Source organism: Apis dorsata, unplaced genomic scaffold, assembly GCF_000469605.1.
Source record: "Apis dorsata unplaced genomic scaffold, Apis dorsata 1.3 scaffold_293, whole genome shotgun sequence".
Classification (NCBI taxonomy): domain Eukaryota; kingdom Metazoa; phylum Arthropoda; class Insecta; order Hymenoptera; family Apidae; genus Apis; species Apis dorsata.
Genome location: NW_006263568.1, coordinates 366,136 through 386,491, shown reverse-complemented (window position 1 = coordinate 386,491; position 20,356 = coordinate 366,136). Strand labels below are relative to the sequence as shown.

The following is a 20,356-nucleotide window of genomic DNA, read 5'->3' as shown; positions in this document are numbered from 1 at the left end:
TTTTTTTTTTTTTTTTTTTTTTTTTTTTTTTTTTTTTTTAAACAACACCATATTTCTTCTTATACTTCGTTATAAGTCATGTTTTCAGAAAAACATGGTTGCATAATACCATGCATAAAACTTGTTTCAAAAAAAATTTGCAATCGTTAATTCAGTCCATTAATAAGTAACTTTTAATTAAAATAAAAAAAATACACATGGCTTATATAACAGAAAATAATATTGATATGCGAGTCGTAGTTTCAATAATTTTACGAATCAAATGATCTGCATAAAATGATTAATTAAGATAAAAATAGTATTAAAAATAAAGCTAATTTCGTTAACAATTTTAAATAATGTCTACACAACAATGATAAATAACAAGAAAAAAATTTAATATATCAAAGAAAATTTACAATATTTGCTTTTTGTCATTATAAAACAAAAGAAAAAAGTAAAAGAAAATATAAAAAGAAAAAATAATATAAAATTGATAAAGATTTTGTGCAACTTCATGGAAATTAAGCCGGATTCCAATGGAGGAACTATTTTCGTTTGAAAATAATAGTAGAGGGCTTTGCGATATTTGCCCTTAGATTCGAATTCTAGACGCGTGTAGAATAGTATTCAAGTGATTCTTCGAATCTTACATAAGTGTAGCAGTGCAGTTTGCGTCAATGATTCTACCAGTCTTCATGTTATATAATGAACATTCGAAATTGAATTCGTCTTTCTTGCTCAATGAATCTTAACTTGTAATTTCTAATTACAAAAGTCTTTTCTGGCAATGTCGCTAATCTCGATTTATTTTTCGATCGATCATTGTCAGTAGTTTATCATAGAAAATTTATATAGAAGATTTTATAATTTCAAAACACTGTTTTCTAATATTTTTAGAAACACGACTTTTTTTTTATATTTTATTTACTAGTATAGTGAATAAGGTAACGCTTAATTTCATTAAAATTTTCAATATTATATAAATTTTATTATTCCAGTAAATATATATTTTTTAATATTTTATCTTTTATCTAATTTATAATCATATATATTTGTATATAAAAAAACATCTTAGTGATCATTAAATTTTATAAAATTTAAAAGATCTATTGAAACTAATAATTTTTGAATATACATGAATTGATATTTTTTTAGATGAAGAACATCGAATTGTATCGATTGAGATATTAAAAAACATATAATTCCATTTTAAAAAAAATTGCCTTTTATGAAACGAAAAAATTAATAACAAATAATTTTCTTTTCATTTTATCTGAAACATTTTTCCTTACGAATAACATTAGAGAAAACCGAAATCACAATTAAATGNTATATATATATATAGAAAAATCTGAAGAATATGAAGAGAAAAACTATAACCACGATTCGTATAACGAATTCGATTCAAACATATCGAGTTGCATGTGATTACCACTGGCCTTGCCTTCAATGTGGACTAGCCTTGGGTCACTCACCTGAAGATAGAGGCTTATTGAAACAAACGATCATCGACTGATGCGGCATCTGTGAGGTCAACAAGGAAATAAATTTGCTTTTTTTAATCTTGGATCTCATCTTTTTTTCTTTTCTTTTTTTTTTTTTTTCTTTTTTTGGAATACGTAGGAATAGCTCGCGAATTTATTATACAATAAAGAATTGAATTGTACGAACAGATCTAATGATTCGAGATATTCATGAATATTAATTCGTGGAATATTTATATATTTAGATTATTCGTTTTCACATCTATAGTAGACAATTCTTTGGTAGAAAAAACACGACATTGTTGAAATTCATTAGATAATTATTAAAGTCTAAAAGATAATTATGATAATTTGAATTATTTAGTTGTTGGTTTTTTCTTTTTCCATTTATTTTAGAAATGATGAAGCTATTTTTAATATGTTTACAAATTTGTTTGATCGTGACCTATGATATTGGTAAGTATGATTTTTATATATTAAATTTTGGTGATGATAATGATTATGTCTTATATATAATCTTTTTAATATATATTATTTTTTTAATTACATCTAAATCTTATTTTATAATGAAATTAAATAAAAATAAAAAATTTAATACAGATATATAAGTATAATTTAATCTTATATAAATACAAAGACAAAAATAATTAATAATTTGCTAGTAACTTGTGTTTATGTCACTCAAAATAAAACTATTTTTCTCACATTACTTGATAAATAAAAATAATAAAATATCTAAAACATTCTTTAATTTAACAAATACAAATTAACAAATATTTAAATTTAATATTTCAATAAAAATATTTTAATTCTGACAAATCCTTACCATTATCATATCTAAAAGAATTAACAACTGAATTTATATAATTCCCTTACAATCAAGTTAAATATTAACCAATAAATATTCAATATATATACTTAAATTAATTATAATTAAATCCTATATAAATATATAACTATTTAAATATTAAATAAATTCTATATAAGTTATATAAATACAGATAAGATAAGATATAAATATTAAAAATTAAAATAATCTAATTACATTTTAAATATTTGTTACTTTATTTTTAATTTTGATTTTCTCATAACCATCATATTTTCAAGAATCAATGATTGGATTCATATATAATTATCTTATAATTCATAACAAGGTAAATATAAAAATTCACTAGATAATAGAAAATTCAATATATATAAATATTTAAGATTCTACGTACAATTTATTTTACATGAGTATTGAATTAAGTATTATGTTCATAAATGCAAAGATAAATATAAAATATTTAAAACAACTGAATATTCTAACTATATATCAAATATTCTTTGCTTTATTTCAACTTTGATTACTTTCACAAGCATCATCATATTTTCAAGAGTCAATGACTGGATGCACGTATACAATTCTTTCTTTCACGGAATGAAATCCTCTTTGAAAGGAATCCTAGAGCATTTATTCTCATTTTAATATGGTTGAAATGCATGGTATAGTGAAAGATCAAGATACAAGCGATGGAGTCACGAGAACGTAGTAGAGGCAGAAAAGAAATGAATGTGTGTGCTTGACAGCATTTCCGGTATGGTCTGAAGTGGTGTAGCTTAATGACTCGGTATATGATAGCCAGGTGAGTGACCTGTCCCCAGGGCAATGATAACTATACCCGCGAGGAGATATATGCTTGTTTCGCTCTGTTCGTCGCGTGACAATTTCTTTTTCTCGAGATCTTTTATTTTCGTGCCAACTATTGTAATCATGCTCATTTTTTTCTTTATTTTTTTTTTTTTTTTAGGATTTGAGGATTATGCATTATGAGAAATGCAAAAGATAATTGAAGAATATCAAATATATTATGGAAAATGGATATTATTTAAGGACATCAAGTTTTTGAAAAATCATGATTCTATTTTTTTTGGGAAGTTTAAGAATGATTGTGTATCAAAAACACGAGAGATGGGATAATTGGAAGAGAAATGTGTTTTATATTATTCAAAAGTGTCAAGTTTCTGTAGAGTCATGATTCTCTGTTTTTTATTTTTCTTTCTTTTGAGATTTGATAAAGATACACAGATAATTGGAAAAGAAACATATTTTATTAAGAACAAAAATTTTTATATAAAAATTAATGATTTATGATATTGTAATTTTTCTAAGCATCTAATTTTTATAATTCTAACCATTTATAGTCTTATTTTAAAAAACATGAAAAAGATTCAAAGAATTTAAATATCTTTGAAAAATTAAAAAAAGAATTTTAAATTTAATATTCAAATTTACGAAATTTGCGCTTAAACAAAATCATAAAATATTAGTCAAATTACAACGATTCTATATTTATTCGATACTTTTCTCTAATATAAATGTATATATATATATATCAAAGATCACAGATTTTTATGGGGAGGAAGGGTAATCGCGAAAGATGAACATTGTTCATAGAATAATAATAAATAACATTTAAATTGACGTAAAAAATCGACATACCTTGATTAATTCGTGACGCACAGCTTGAGGATTCTTGTCAATAGCGACGCTAATGCAAAGAGCAAACAGTGCCTCCTCGTGTCTTCCTAGCGCGGACAAAGCCACCCCTCGTCTGTAATGACCCTGTTAATATATAAAAGATGAAAGAAATTTTAACAGTTATTCTAATAAATCACTTGAATAATTTATTATTTAAAGCTTCGAACACTCAAACTTAGATCAAGTTGGATTAGAAGAAAAATGTTATTCAACTATGAATAAATCTTATTTGAACATTTTAAAAAGTTAAAGTAATTTTATTCGATAATATAATTTATTTGATTTTAATTAAATTTTGTGGCTCGATTCTAGATTCAATATTAAAAATTTTATCGATTTGAAATAATAAAAAATATATTGATTGGAATTGTAAATATTATTATAAATACAATTTATTATACGTTATTATAATTATATATTAATAAATTGTACAATTTTAATGTTAATTCTCGAAGAAAATTCATTATTTTAAATTTATTATACTAACAACATGAAGAAAATTTATTTTACTCGTCACGTTTCTTTATAAGCTTGTTTTGAATCAGAAATCTGAACTAACCTATTTAGGTTGGAAGTAATATGTTACGCGTGGTTTGAGAGGATTTAGTTTGGGATTGGGTTAAGGATGGAGGGACAATACATGTCGCCAAACATGTGATCGAACAACGTGCCAAGTGGAAAAAACACATGGTACTTTTTATATCATAGTTTCCATACGAAAAAATTTAATTGAACGAAATTTTTATGAAAGCAAGATTTTCTATTCCTAATAATTTATGTATAATATTCTAAATATCATTTTTATACAATATTTATTAATTTTTCTTAGTTTTCATTTATATTTCATTTTTTTAAATAAATTTTTAAACTACAATATTAAATTAATAATTTATAACTCGATATCTGTTCTCTAACTCTAATTATTCAACTTCTAATAATTCAATTTTTTAAGATTAATGACAAATATAGAATCTTCATTGTATTAAAAAATTTTGATTAAAAATTGTATAACAAATAAAAAAAATTCAAAATTAAAAATCAATATATTCATACATTAATAAAATAAAATCACAATTATCATTATGTTAAGATAATATTAAAAAAGTTTTTTCACTTCACACACAGTCAAAAATAAAATTTATAATAGATAAAAAAATATATTAAATTTAACTAAGATTAAGATTAAAATTTTTTCGTTCATGCAAAATAAAAACTACATGTATATTTACATGTATACAACGTGTAAAACTACATATATTACTATTCGTTACACGGTATCCTAACGCGATAATATATACAGGAAAAAGGAGTTTCTCACCTTGCCCCAGTCCGGTCGTAGCCTAACAGCATGATCAGCATCCGTGAGGGAGGCTTGAGGTCTATTCAGCAGGAGCAAAACGTGAGCCCTGTTGCTAAGATGGAGTGGGCTGTTTGGCGCTGAAACAGGAGGAAACACGAACATAAAGCATTGCTAGAATATTGACTCCAAAGAGTTGGAGATTGGGAGGGTCTCTTGGCAACAAAATCGCCCCTTTTGTTCCATTGGAAACCTTTTCCTCTTGATTAAATTGTGGAAAAGTTTTCACGTGACATGTGTGGCAAAAATATTAGTGTTTTCATGCTTTAAAAACAGATAATATTAATTTTATTTTCTTAATTTTGCTTTTTTTTAAATTTCTAATGAAAAATTTAGAATAACATTTTAATATCACCTGATAAATATTTATTTATTGGCTTTGTTATCTTATATTATAATGAATTTCTTTTTAGCGATGATATTGTTATTTTTTAAAATAAAATTGCAAACAGTGCAAACAAACATTGTAATTTGATAAATAATTAATATGTCGATATTAAATAAAGAAATTTAAAAAATGCGAAGATAAAAATATCTTCATTTATGTTTTACTCCTGATAAATACAAACATCCATACATCCGAAACTCACTAAATCATTAATTCCTGTTCTTAAATCGTTATTCAATAAACGTCCGTGTCATCGAGATTTCGCGACGAAAATGTTGAACGAGAAACCACTTCGTTTGAATAATGTATAAAGAAACTGGTAAATTAAGAAATTAGTTGGTCGTCACAGAATTTTCAATTATTTTGGACCTTTTCTAAAAAGAATAATATAAATTGGCATATTATTTGTTTATTATTAATTATATTATTAATTGATATATTAATAAAATAAATACAATGAATAATAGAATAATGATAATGACTAACCAATAAATTAATGTTATTTTACAGGTTATGTTACTTATCAATTTTTTTACAACAAGTTTTAAACCTTTTAAGAAAAGATAAAATTGGCAAAGTTCTTCTTCACAATAAAATTGCGAAAAATTAAAATAAATTTAACAAAACAGGATAATAATTACTCAATAAGTTGATGCAATTCGTTTTATAAGTTATATACAAAGAGGAATGTTGTACAACACAAGTATAGATATATCGCCTCAAATTTATTCTGAAAGCGTGTTACGTGTTAAATCATTTTTTTTTTTTTCATTGATTTGACCTTCGTCCAGAATTAATCCAAGGAATACATATAATATAATTTTTTAACGAATTATATAAAGACGAAGATCTACAGTGCAAAATATCATAATTTAAATTTGAATTAAACTACAGTAATTAATTAGATTATAAAATTATATTTTATATTTTGATCAACTTGATAAAATGGATTTGATGGAATCTTTGAATTGATTATATTTGAGATTGCAATCAAATATATCTTTTTTAAAATTCATGAGAATTATTATTGAAGTATTTAAAATTTTTTTGAAAAAACAGCAAAAAATCTTATACAGAATTATAATATCATGCAGAATTTCAATGTTTATTATAAAGAAATATAATTTAATTTAACTTAATTTGGAAGAAAAAAATATTAATTTTTAATTTGTTGTATTAAATATTAATATTTAAATTATTAATTTGTAATATTCTTCCAAATTTCTAGATATTCTAGTTCTTCTAGAAGTTCTTTCTATTATTTCTTTGATATTTTATATTTGATATATAATATCAAATATAATTTGATTAATAATGCAATATAATTGATATAATAATGCAATATTTTATTAATTATAATTTAATTAATTAAAATATTCTAACTATTATTCGAAACTTTTAATATCTTTATTTAAAAAAATCTAATTTTAAATTTCTAAAAAACACAAAACATTTTAAAATATTAAAAATTAACATAACTTACCTAATATAAAAGAACTTGAAATATCAACATCATCAAATATCAACATATCTCAAGAAATAAAAATGTTATATGAGAAAATTTAATTAAATTTTAAACAGAGAATTAATACGAGATTATAATATCAAAAAGTTAGACACATCTCGAATGTAAACAAAAATGGTTTCAATTATCCCTCTCATGTATTGATCATAGAAATTGATCTATTGCAATATTTTTATCCTATAATTTGTTCAAGGTAAAGTTTACTATGAACGAGACGTTCGTGTATATAAACCAAATGCGAAGATACGCTACGAACATCGTATAACTTTCTCGAAATAGGTTTGTACGCGGTCATGATTTCGATGGCATCCGTTCCTCTAAGTTAATGCACGTTCAACTGCAATATATGAAAACGTTTCAGAATTCTTCATAATTTATTATCATTTTTAATATACATTTTTTGCTTTTCATTTTTTCTTTTTTTTTTAATTTTCTAATTAATTTGAAATTAAAGTAAAATTGCAGAAAAATTACCTTCTTTTCTTCAATTTCCATGATTTTTAAATATTATAAAAGACGAGATTCTGAATTATATTAATGCATTGCAACTTTGTCATATAATATAAGCAGCATTATAACAATATATGTGATAGCAATCTTTTTTTTACAAATATTTCGAAAACTGAAAAAAAGAAAAAAAATTATTTAAAATTTCATTTTTTATATATTATAACTCCTTGTCTTAATATAATAATTTTTAATCAAAAAATATTACACCAGAAAGTACTTTAATTTCGTTCGAATTGCTTAAAATAAAAAAAATAAAAATACTCAGATTTTTCGCTATTTTTATAAAATAAAATAAAATTCATATATAATAAATTTTAAAATTTATATGACATGCTATATTTTTATTACATACTTAACCTAACCTCCTATAAAAAATTTATATTTCAGAAATTATAAGGCAAGAAGTTAAAAATTATTTATATGGAATATATAATTAACTTATATATAATAATTTACAATTACATTTACATTTACAATTAAATATATTTTTTATTAAAAAATTTTCTAAAATAATGCTATACTAACCCCTAGCCAAAAAATTAAGAATACTCACAATTTTCAATATTTTTGTGCTTTAATAAAATCTAATAATAATTTGTATTAATTATTTTTATTAATTATAGAAAATTCATTAGAAATTTTTTACTTTTTAAATATTTAGATTTCATAAAACGCATTAATGAAAAACTTTTAACATTCGTGAAATTATTTCAACAAAACTTCTATTCTATAACAAAGTTACAAGAATTGATCAATGGCAATCGCGATCGGTAACAAAGGAATCCGGTTAATCGAGTATTCATACATTGTCGCGAGAAGCGCGTTTAAAGATTTACGAGAATGCAGTGGCCGCGGTCACCGTTGATAAATGGAACTCGATGAATCGGTTTGACTTGGCATTGGTGGTGATCAAGCGTGGCGGAAATTCGTCCTCGACCAGGCAAGGGTCTCTACTCGACGGAGGCAATGACATTGTGACCAATGCCAGGATGTATCGGCAGATGCCTAAAGCATACGCTCTTCTCTCGTAAGTGAATATTTTTTTTATTGTTATAATGTAGTATTCTTGCTTTATTATATATTTATGAATATGAATATGTTTAAGAATTATTTTTTTTACAAATGTGATGAACATGATCATAATTATGATCATGTTCACTTGAAAAAAAATTTCAAGAGTTCTACTATGAAATTTGTAACCTAACCTAAAAATAATACTTTTGAGAATTATTTCTTAAGAATTAAATATTGAAATAACAGTAGAATAGAATATGATGATAATTTTAGCAGATTGATAATCAAAGAGAATGAATACTTTTGACATATAAATAAAACTCTTGAGAGTTCATTTCGAAGATATGTTTTTATAATAATCTATTGGGTTAATAATCGAAGATATGAATATATTTGAGAGTATGAATACATTTGACTGTATTTACTTGAAGAAATTAATCTCTCGAGAATTGCCTTTGAAAATTAAACAGGAAAAGTTACTTTATTGAAATATTAACTAAAAATACATTTAAGAATAAAATTTTTAAAAATTCGAGAGTAGAATGACTGTCCGATAATAATGGATAGTAACCATTAGCGAAAAATATCTCTCGAGAGGAACTCTCAAAATTTTTAATCTCAATTGTATCTGCACTTCAAATTTAAATAACGATGACTAACAATAATGATTTAACATATACATATAATAATAATTTCACAATCGAACAAACTGATCAACGAACACAAACTGAATATAGGTTAGAACAATGTTTTTTAACCTTTCTTAAATCAATATAAATTGAAATAATTATTGAAATAATTTTATCATCATTAATTCTCTCTAAATTCAAAAAAATTTCATCTTTAAACAAGAAAAATTTGAAATTTATTTTTAGATCCAATCAAGATTACAAGAATAACATTTTAAAATTCCAATGACACTTGCATATGAACCAAGATTCATCCAACCAATTCAACGAAACATCTGGATCTCGTTCTGGACCAATCACGTGTTCTTTAGTCAGACATTCAAGGGAAAGGTTGTTGCATACATCTTTGATTTTATGCGTGTTTCACAGTGAAAGAATGCTCGAACGATATGTCTGAGACTCGCAAGAGGCTATTTATCGAAGAAAAAAAGAGAAAAGAACGTGGCATACCGGATTCAGTGAAGCAGTTAAGAAGGCTATGGTTTTTCTGCTTCTCTTTAGAAGGCAATCGCGTGGGCAGATCATTACTCGTGTCTGTGTGAAATTGTTGTCGAGCATTGTGGCTGATAACTCGTTCTTGGAATAAATTGATTCCATCGATTGACTACATTATCTTGTTCTTCGGTTCAAAACAAATTTCTTTTTATGAAAAAATTTCATATCGGAAGGATAGTTGAATATTCTTTTTTTTAAATAAATAAATTTAACGGTGATAGAATTTTTAATTAAATATTAAAATTAATTAAAATATTTTTATACTTGAGGTTTTTTTTTTAAAACTTTAAGATTTTTTGTTTCCATTCTATTTTCAATATCGAACAACTAAATTGTTATTAGAAATTTATTATTCATTAGAATATTATTACAATTTTGTATTTTATAAATTCATGTTATATATTATGTTTTTTATTTTTGAGAATTTTGTGATTTTTTACTTTTCATTTCTTAAATCAATTTCAATTATATACAAGTTTATTAAAGTTTTTTAGTTCCAAATTTGACATTTATTGAAGTATTGTACAATTTTATATGATTACATTTCAGAATTTATTAATTATTTTTTTAAATTTTCATTTTCAAATCAATATATGGTATAAAATGCTATTAAAACTTTTTTAGTTTCAAGTTTATCACTGATTGGAGCATTGTACAATTTTATATTACACGAGATTACGACGCTATATTACTTTTCAGAATTTTACGATTTTTTCATTCCACTTCCAACGCTATTAAAACTTTTTCATTATTCAGTTTTCCAGTTGAAAATGAATGTTCGTAGATTATCGATTTGTACAATACTCGTTTTGCTGCCTTATTATTCCATTTTTTTTTTTTTTTTTTTTACTTTTTTTTGCATTTTTTTTTTTCCTTTTTTTTTTTTTTTTTACTTTTTTTTGCATTTTTTTTTTTCCTTTTTTTTTTTTTTTTTTTTTTACTATTATTATGCATTTTTGATGTCACTTGATTACATATGTAATCAGCACAACACAGCATGGAAAATGAACATTACAATGATCGATAATCGACCGACATTTATTTTTAATCAGACGACAAAAAAGAACACAATATGAAAACTTTATTCTTATTTCATTTAACAATAAAGAGAGAGAGAGAGAGAGAGAGAGAAAAGTATTTCGTTCCATAATACTTTCTTTACCGTTTCTTTATTTATTCATTTTTATTCCATTTAATAAAAAGAGAGGGGAAAAAAATTATTTCATTTAACAATATTTTTTCTTATTTTATTTAATAATAAAGAGAGAGAAAAAAATATTTAATAATATTCTCTCTATTCCTTCTTCACTTATTTATTTCATTTAATAATAAAAGAGTTATCGACTTCATTTTCAAGCAAAATTTCACCGAATTATGAGATTCATCTGAACAATTGACAATTAATAAATTTATTCATTAATTCGATCCTATTATGTTACGTCACAATTTCCTGTCTACAAAGTCAAGTGCCAAGACCGAGTATAATCGATTATACACTTATCCCACTTAATCAACTTGATTATGGTTTAAAAGAGGTTGCGTTAACGAGTTTAACAACTGCATGTCTGGTTACTGATTTATTTCTTCTCGGAATAACATGCGTCTAATAACATTATTAAAAAAGGGTTGCAATCTTTGAATTCATTTAAAAAAAGATTTTTTTTTTCAGTGAATCCAATTAATAAACAGGATCGATGATATTGACGATAATATTTTTAATTTTGATATGATATTCAATAATAAATATTTTTAATTTAATTATTTCAATAATTATTATTATATTTAATAAAAATTAAAAATTAAAACAATATCATATATATGTAATTGACGAATAATTGATTATTAATTTATTTACTCGTTGTATTCGATAATTATGTATATTAAAAAAGAGTGATTAATTATATTTTCATTCATTATTTTTATTCAGTACAAAAATAATATGTATATTCGATTTTAAATATATAGAATTCAACTAAACAATTTCCTAGATAATTAATGAAAATATTTATCGTCATTTGATCATTATCGAATTAAAGAATAGCATCTAAAGTAAATTCTAGAAAAAAGAAATTAAACAAAAAAATTTTAAGAAAAATCTATTCTTAAAATAATACATATTAATAATAAATTTCGTATCGGAAAGTATTAGTATCTCGATAAAGTATTCTTAGAAACTGTGCATTGATAATAATTAATTATATATCAGAATTTAATAAGAATAACACGAAGTTGATTTATCCTTCAAAGCAATAAACCGTGAAATTTATCGGCGAAAAAATGTATTATCATCTTATAATCTAATCTTCATGTCTAATTCATAAAGCATTTTCCTTGATTACACAAGCGAAAATATTTTTAATTTTTATAAAGATATGTATGTGCAACAAGGTCGATGAGAAAAATTGTCCGTTTCGAAGAGTTGAAATATATCCTTTCGAAGTCACAGCAGTTTGTTAAAGAGAATACGGATATAAGATCTCTGTCAATTTTGTTACCAAGTTGACTGAACAAGCAATGCGTTATATCTCCAATCGATACAGCGAACTACATTAGTCAAGATAAGTAAAATACTGCTCTACTATCTGCAAACACGATTGTTCCAATTTTCACATACGAGACATTGATTTCACATAACAGATTTATACGTTTTAATTATTTATTTTTCTTTTTCATGGCGATAAATATAATTATTATCTCTGAGTAATGAATAATATAAGAATAAAAAATATTATGACATGATAAAATTTTCAGAAATTTTGAAAAACTGAAAATTAAATAATTTAGGTTAGGTTATTTATATAATTAATTAGATTTGAAAAAAACGAATCACTGATTTTCTATTCTGATAATTCATTAAATTCATTAAATTCTTCAACTAATTCAATATAGTCTTAAAAGTTATTGATAATAAAACTTATATATAATTGTTAAATTTGTGATGTATAAGAAAAACCCAAATGATAATAAAAACATAAATCTGCTATTTCTTTTAAAATATTTTTTAATTTTTTAATTTGCAACAAATTCCTGACAATATCTCAAAATATACTTTATTGTATTGAGGTTAAATGCGCCTTGATTTATCATTAGTACGAAGTTCACTGATATTTTGAATCAACTTGTAAATAATTATTTACTTATATTTATTTTATGAATCCATAACATTGAATCTATAACAATTATAAAGAATGTCCTTTCTTTCACAAAAAAAATTCCTCGTCATATTACAACTGAATACTATAAATCATTGTCATACAAAATACAAAAGAAAAAGATCACTATAATAATCTCGAAACAATTAAAAACACAAAAAAAGAATAAGAAAAGAAAAAAAAAGATTTCTTGTATTAATTCCTCTTCATATTAAAATTAAAAGATTGTAAACATTCCTCATCGTACAACACAAATTATAAAAACAAAAAGATAACCTATAACAACTATTATGTTATTGTGTTATACAACACAAATTATAAAAACAAAAAGATAACCTATAACAACTATGATGTTATTTCGCCTCACATTAAAACTAAAATATTATAAACATTTATCATGCGACACAAATCGCAAAAAAAGCGATAACCAAAAACCGTATACAATCATGTAAGAAAAAGAAAAGACAAAGGACTAAGTTAACAGGGCGCAGTACTTGAAGGAGCAAGCACAGAGAAACAGCAGCAACGACAAGCACGACGATGAAGTACGCGGCCGGGTGACCGACCTTTACGTAACGCTTGGCTGTTTGCGCCGGAACGGGTGACGTCCATTCGATCCAACAGCGATGCGTCGTCCGATGCAGCTGCACTACAGAGAGAGAACACCGAAACACGCTTCCTCCCACCCCGACCCTGACCACCGTTCAAACTGCTGGACGACTACCTGCGACTTGAGCGCCACGATCGAGGGCGCGGAGAATGGAGAATCAAAGACAATGGAAAGATGCTTTCTTTTGAACGTATATGTGATATATTTTGTTAAGAGTAAGTGTAGTTTTTGGATTTTTACTTTTATAGTTTAGTAATTCGATAGATAATATTCCTTAATCTATAAACATTGAGTCTACTTGAGTTGTGTATTATGTGATTAAAAATGAAGATGATAGAAAAATGAAATTTTGATTCGAATGCTTTCTTTTGTATGTAATACTATAATATTTTCTTATGAGTGAGTGATTTGTCGAATGTTTCTTTTAAAAATGACATTTATTAAGCTATTTGTATCATTGTATATTATATAATCTCACCTGAAAGAAGAAGTTTAATTTTAAAATATTTTCTTTATGAATGCAATGATATGTAATATATTTTATTATGTTTGAAATATAATTTTCAAACATTTTGTTTTTATCTTTAGTAATTAATCTTTAGTAATTAATCTTTAGTAATTAAATAACATTTCTTAATCTATAAACTTGAATCATCAGCCCTATTTTTTACGAATGCTTTAAACTTTTGATATTTTCTTTCTACGTTCTTTTTTTAATCAATAATTATATATTCGGGAATATTAAGATTCTTTAAGACAACCTGTCTACGCCAAACTGTCTACTTCAGTGTAATCTATATGACTATGTGTATATGTGTAACAAACAATATCTAAATGCTATTCTATTTCCAACGTAATCTTCCAAGTAAAAATATATGTTTATATGATATAGAAAGATCAATATATCACATCGTTCCAAGATTTTCTCGAAATATTATAATTCAAGTTCGACGTAGAAGCAGATGTGGCGTATTGGCTAGGTGTGAAAAACATACACCTCGACGTATCAACAACGTGCACTCTCCATACTTATATTCCCTCCTTCTATTCTGGCAACGATCAATAATGCTCCACGTGTTGGCTAGCGGAACGTGCGCCGGGACGACATCGTCCCTTGACACACCACTTGCCAAAGTATTCTCGCGTATTTCTTCCCGTGTTGCGCCGGTTTGCATCATCCTTGGAAATCGTGAGGCGCGCATACAACGCGCGTACAACACGTGTCGTTTTGCATACGACATACTAGCCATTCTCTTCGACTGTTACCGTCTAAGCCAATTGGATTTAAATATTTCGATTTGTTTTTCAAGCATTATGTTTTTAAATATTTTCTTTTTTTGTGTATCTTTTTTTGGAGAGATGAACATAACCTAAGTCTAATAGTTCGTCTCTTATATTAAGTATCTCTCTATTTATCAAGTAGCATGATAAAATAAAATATCTTAATAAGTATAACAAAATAAATATTCGATATAAGATTATCTTCATTTATCGAATAATAATGATAAAGTATCGAGTAATATAAAAGTTTAAAACAAAGTTTGTATTGTTTTCATCAACAATATCATTAAATTTCATTTCATTTTAATGATAAAAATGATGATATAAATATTCACATAGTCCATTTTCAAATTCATTGTAAAAATTAATCTAACCTAACCTAACCAAAATCGCAATATGCTTGAATATCAAATTTTAAATATGCATAATTTTTGTATCAATAAATTTTTAAATTTGAAAAAATATATTTTTTAATCCAGATTAATCTAACTTATTTTAACTAACTTAATTAAAATTGAATATTTTAGACTAAGACTAATCAAATTTAAAATACATGTATATTAATGAACTCTTAGGTAAGTGATAATATATTTCATTTACATTTCTTATCTTTCATATATTGAATACTGTCAAAAAATATGAAAAAAAGAAAATAAAATTTTGAAAAAGTGAAATGCTTCGAAATTTAGTTAGCAAATTTATCGACGTCATTGGTTTCCTTTGGTACATAGAAATGGCAACATTTCCCGGATGCTTTCGCGCGCCAAAATAATTGCAACGATTCGAAAGTCTTGCGTAACGAAAACAGTTGCATATTGGCAACGCGACGAGATTTTATGATAAACGTGGAGAATTTCCTTTGTTCAATAGTATCTTTCATATATCATACCTTTTATATTTCTTTTTCCAATGTTAAAAATTATTACTTGATTGTTATCGATAAGATTGGGTTTAATCTCTTGATATTTGAGGTTATGTCTCACAGAAGATGATTCATTTAACATCGATTACTTTTAAATTACTTTTTTTCACAATTGAATTTTGAATGATTAATATTCTTTTCTTTTTTTGGATATTTATAAACTTTGAAAAACATTCAAGATAACAATTTTATCTTTGTCTGCTTTTTTAAATATGATTTTTCTTTAGAAGATTTGTTTTGAATTTTATTACTCAAAACTAAAAGAAATTGATAGTATTTATAATATTAACAGAAGTAGATTGACTATTACATTATTATATTAAAGTATTATATTTTTAATAATATATAATTATTAATTTGCAATTATTTGAATTAAATTATACTTTCAAATTTTTCATTTCACATCAAATTATACATACCATCATAACTAATTCTATTAAAATCACCAAATCTGTCAATTTTAATTCTAATTAATCGTGATAGATCTAATATATCTTATTTTTTAACTTTAATAAATAAATGCATAATTATTAAAAATTCAACAATCATATCGAACGAAAAAGTAAAAAAGAAATATTATGCGTGCGTAATTGAGAATAAAGGAAAGTGGCGACAATATTGCAAATTAGAATGACCGTGCAATTTCTCGAGACAAAGCATGGAAATCATTGTTTACAACGAAGTGATACGTTTCACCAACGTGTCATGTCGGTTATAAACGGTTTAACATTATGTAACGATATTTTACAGCTATAATAAGCGATATGGTAGCCGGCCACGATTGGATGTCTTCTGATCGTTTTAAAAAATTGAATTCTACTTTACGTTCGTTCCTTTTACCGATGAGGCAATAATGCTAGTTACTGTAACCATGATATACCGTTTGTAATATACGTGGTACCATAGAAAATTATTGTATAATAATTTAATTATTGTATATAATAATATTGTATAATAATTTATACAATGTTGTATTCTTTGAACAATATATGTTTCGAATTATCTTCACAAAGTAAACATCTAAAATTGTTTCGTCATTGCTAATTTATTTACATATGAAAAATAAGAAATAGTTGCTTTCTTTAGAATTAAAATGATAAAATCAAAGTAAGTTATGTAAAAAGATTTTTAAAATTTTGTAGGGACCAATTTCTAGAATGTTCAATTTATTTTCGATTCATCAAACAATAAAATCTTATATAAAGAATTTCTCACATCATCATCCATTTTTTTCACAATTATTTTAATTCCTTTATCTAAGAATACTTATATAACAATATTATCATAAAAATAAAACCAAAAATACAATTTTGTAATACCTTAAAATTTCTCAAAATTAAAATATGTTTCATAATTCTGTAAAATTATATTTAAGATTTAATAATGATTAGTTTTTGATTCATAAAAAAATATCAACTCTTATCCAACACAAACTAATCTAATTTAATTAACTTTAAATAATATCCAATATTAAATTTCATACAATTTTTAATTTTTAATTTTTTTTTTTGAAACGACACCATACAAATCTTAATTTAAAATTTTCCAATTTGTCATTTGACAACACATTTTCTATTCTTTAAAATAATGATGGCGATTATTCTCAGGCGAGTTAGAAATCGGAGGAACAGAAGAAGCAGGCAGCTTTCTCCGCGGCAAGAAAGCGACGATATCCGGTGACCGGCCTCCTCGTTTAGGTGTGCACCGACACACTGCCATTTTTCACGGTCAAGTACCGCTGATGCTTTCATTCGATCGAGTTTCCTCGCTGTCTCTGACCTACTCTCTCGGCCTTCTTCACGCCGACCACTTCACTTCCAGAGTTCTCCACTTCTCATGAGCGGTCCACGGGCACAGCTCATAAAAATATGGTATAAGTGCAATAAGTCATTGGCCTCGTTCTTACCTCTCTTTGATGGGAATATTGAGCAATGGAGTAGTTGGATTTTCTGTTTTTATTTCAAAAGTTTTTTGGATAGTGATTTTAAAACAGATTTTAAAAAGTATTTTAATGGGTTATTGACCTTGCCTTTTTGATATAATGAGTAGTTAAAAACAAAACAATGGAATGGTTAAGATTTTTAATTTATTTTGAATTATATCTATTGATGATTCTTAATTATAGGGTAAATTTTGAAAATGTAATAATATATAAATGCAATAATTTAATATTAGTGATTGTAGAATTAGTTATAGTATTATGTAAATATATAGTAATAATTTTTATTAACAGTACATATTAATAGTTGTATAGAAAAATTATATAATTATATAATTAACATAATGTATTAATATTAGAAATGAAAGTGGAAGCTTATGAAAAGTGGTTAGGCACAGCAAGTTGACTTAAATTACATAATTTCTTGGAAATCCAGATTATCAGTAATAACTTCCTGAAATCTTTCAACAGTAGAACTTTTGACAATAGGAATAATTAATTTTTATATAATTTCATTGTTACTTTGTATTTGATCTTAAAAGTATGCAGAAAAAAATTAATTTAATTTATTTCATTCTTATCTTTATCTGACTTTAAAAGCATTCCATTTACAAAATTAAAGTTCAATTTCATTTCACAAACATGAAAAATTATCTTGTGTATGTATTCACCATGAGAAATAAAAATAATTTTACAATCCAATATATTACTATATAAACATTCTTTAAAAAATTAAAAAAAAAGAAAGAAATAAAAAAATAAAAATTCTCAAGATAATGTAACACAACAATTCTATCCAATTACATCCACTCAATAAATTTCACTTCTACATCCTCCCTCGATGCTCAATGGGCTCGAAACTGCGGCCAATGTCGATGTCGGTGTTCCGGGACCTCGAGAGTATGCACATATCCGCCGCTCTAAGATCAAACCGATTAATTTGGCTTTGCCGAGTACACCGTTTATGCGTAGCTGCTCGTCCTTATATAACGGTTTTTATTATATAACTGATAGAAACATAGACCCTGCGCGGTTGCGTCCAAACATCAGGCGAAAGTGTCGCCTTTTTCCACAAGCTTTTTCGATCGATTCTCAAATTTTACAATCGATCTTTCGCGTTTGCGTTATGTGTTCTATTGATATACGATGTAAGTACTTAAATATTATGTAAACGTAACGAATGGTAGAATATCTTGGCAGAGACTTGAAAATATATTAAAATAGTGGATTTGATTATTAATATCATTTAACAAGTTAAATCTGTGGTAGATTACTTATTTTTTTTATTGATATTTGCAATAATTACATGGTTTTGGAACTCTTTTTAATTTTTACGTAATATTTATGTAATAATTTATATAAAGATTGAAAAATTATGTTTGGTATCCTCTTATTGCTAAATTATATTTTTAGGTTATTTTTAGGTTATATTGGAAATGATTAGTAAATGTACACGAATTTATATTCGTAAATCGATTATTTTTATCGAAATCTATATCTAATTTACATTAGATGTAGAATCTTTTTTATCTTTAAATGCGACACGTGTAATAATTCAATAAAAAATATATCTGTCTTCTTGTTACGAGATTCTAAATTGTTCGATGAATGTATAGAATATTTTGAAGTGATATGTATATATATTTATATTCGCGAATATGTGAATCTGTATTTCACAATTATAAATATATTATATAAATATATATATTATATAAATATTATTATAATATATTAATATTATTATTTAACCAAAAATGTAATATATTCATATATTTATATAACTCGAAAATCATTTAAATAAAAATTAATTAATATTAACTAAATTTCTAAGAATAAATCTGAGTTAACCTCTACGCGTATATAAACATTCAAAAAGGCGGCAAAAATACAATTACATGATCATGAAACAATTGAGCAAAATGTATAAAACATACTTTTTGCAATTATTTCTTAAAAAAAAAATTCGAAAAATTAGGAATAAAAAATCTAAGATATATTATATTGTACTAAAAGATCCATTAGAGGAAATGATCATAAATTTTTGTAATAATTTTCTCAAACAGAGAAATAGTATATTAGATAATATAATTTAATAATAATTAATAATTAATTAACTTAGAATTTTAGAATTTTATAAATACCTTTATCTTCACAGTATACAAATATAAACTGTCTTACAATTACGACTAAAATATTAACTTTATATGTTATATATTATATTCTTTTAGAAGATACACTGATAATTATAATAGTTAATTATAAATAATACTTACAATTTTTTCAAGTAAACTATTATTTTACATTAAATAATATACTAATAATATAACGATAACTTTTTAACTTACAAGCAATAGGAAAAATTATGAATAAAAGATCTATGATATATTTGTCCAGATGGCAATTAGAAGCAATGACTATAAACATCGTTGATAATTTTCTGCAACAATATGTGTTCCGCATTAGATAATATAATGATATAATTAGCTA

At 24.8% G+C, this 20,356-nt stretch overlaps 1 protein-coding gene and 1 pseudogene across 3 annotated transcripts in view; one reads left to right on the top strand and one right to left on the bottom strand.

The window, feature by feature from the left end:
* Positions 1 to 20,356, bottom strand: part of LOC102681244 (LON peptidase N-terminal domain and RING finger protein 1) — a 65,739-nt gene that overhangs the window by 13,892 nt on the left and 31,491 nt on the right. The window contains exons 1-4 of one of the 3 annotated variants that reach the window (XM_031511153.1): positions 7,505 to 7,530; positions 6,374 to 6,462; positions 5,306 to 5,424; positions 3,949 to 4,071 (exon numbers count right to left, since the gene is read on the bottom strand). In XM_031511153.1, the coding sequence (XP_031367013.1) occupies positions 3,949 to 4,071; positions 5,306 to 5,424; positions 6,374 to 6,462; positions 7,505 to 7,515 (342 nt within the window). In that variant the 5' untranslated portion in view covers positions 7,516 to 7,530. Of the gene's footprint in view, positions 1 to 3,948; positions 4,072 to 5,305; positions 5,425 to 6,373; positions 6,463 to 7,504; positions 7,531 to 13,683; positions 13,802 to 20,356 lie in introns of those variants that run through there. The other 2 variants (XM_006617153.2, XM_006617152.2) reach the window with 2 other exon arrangements.
* LOC116185821 lies at positions 13,730 to 17,921 on the top strand (annotated as a pseudogene).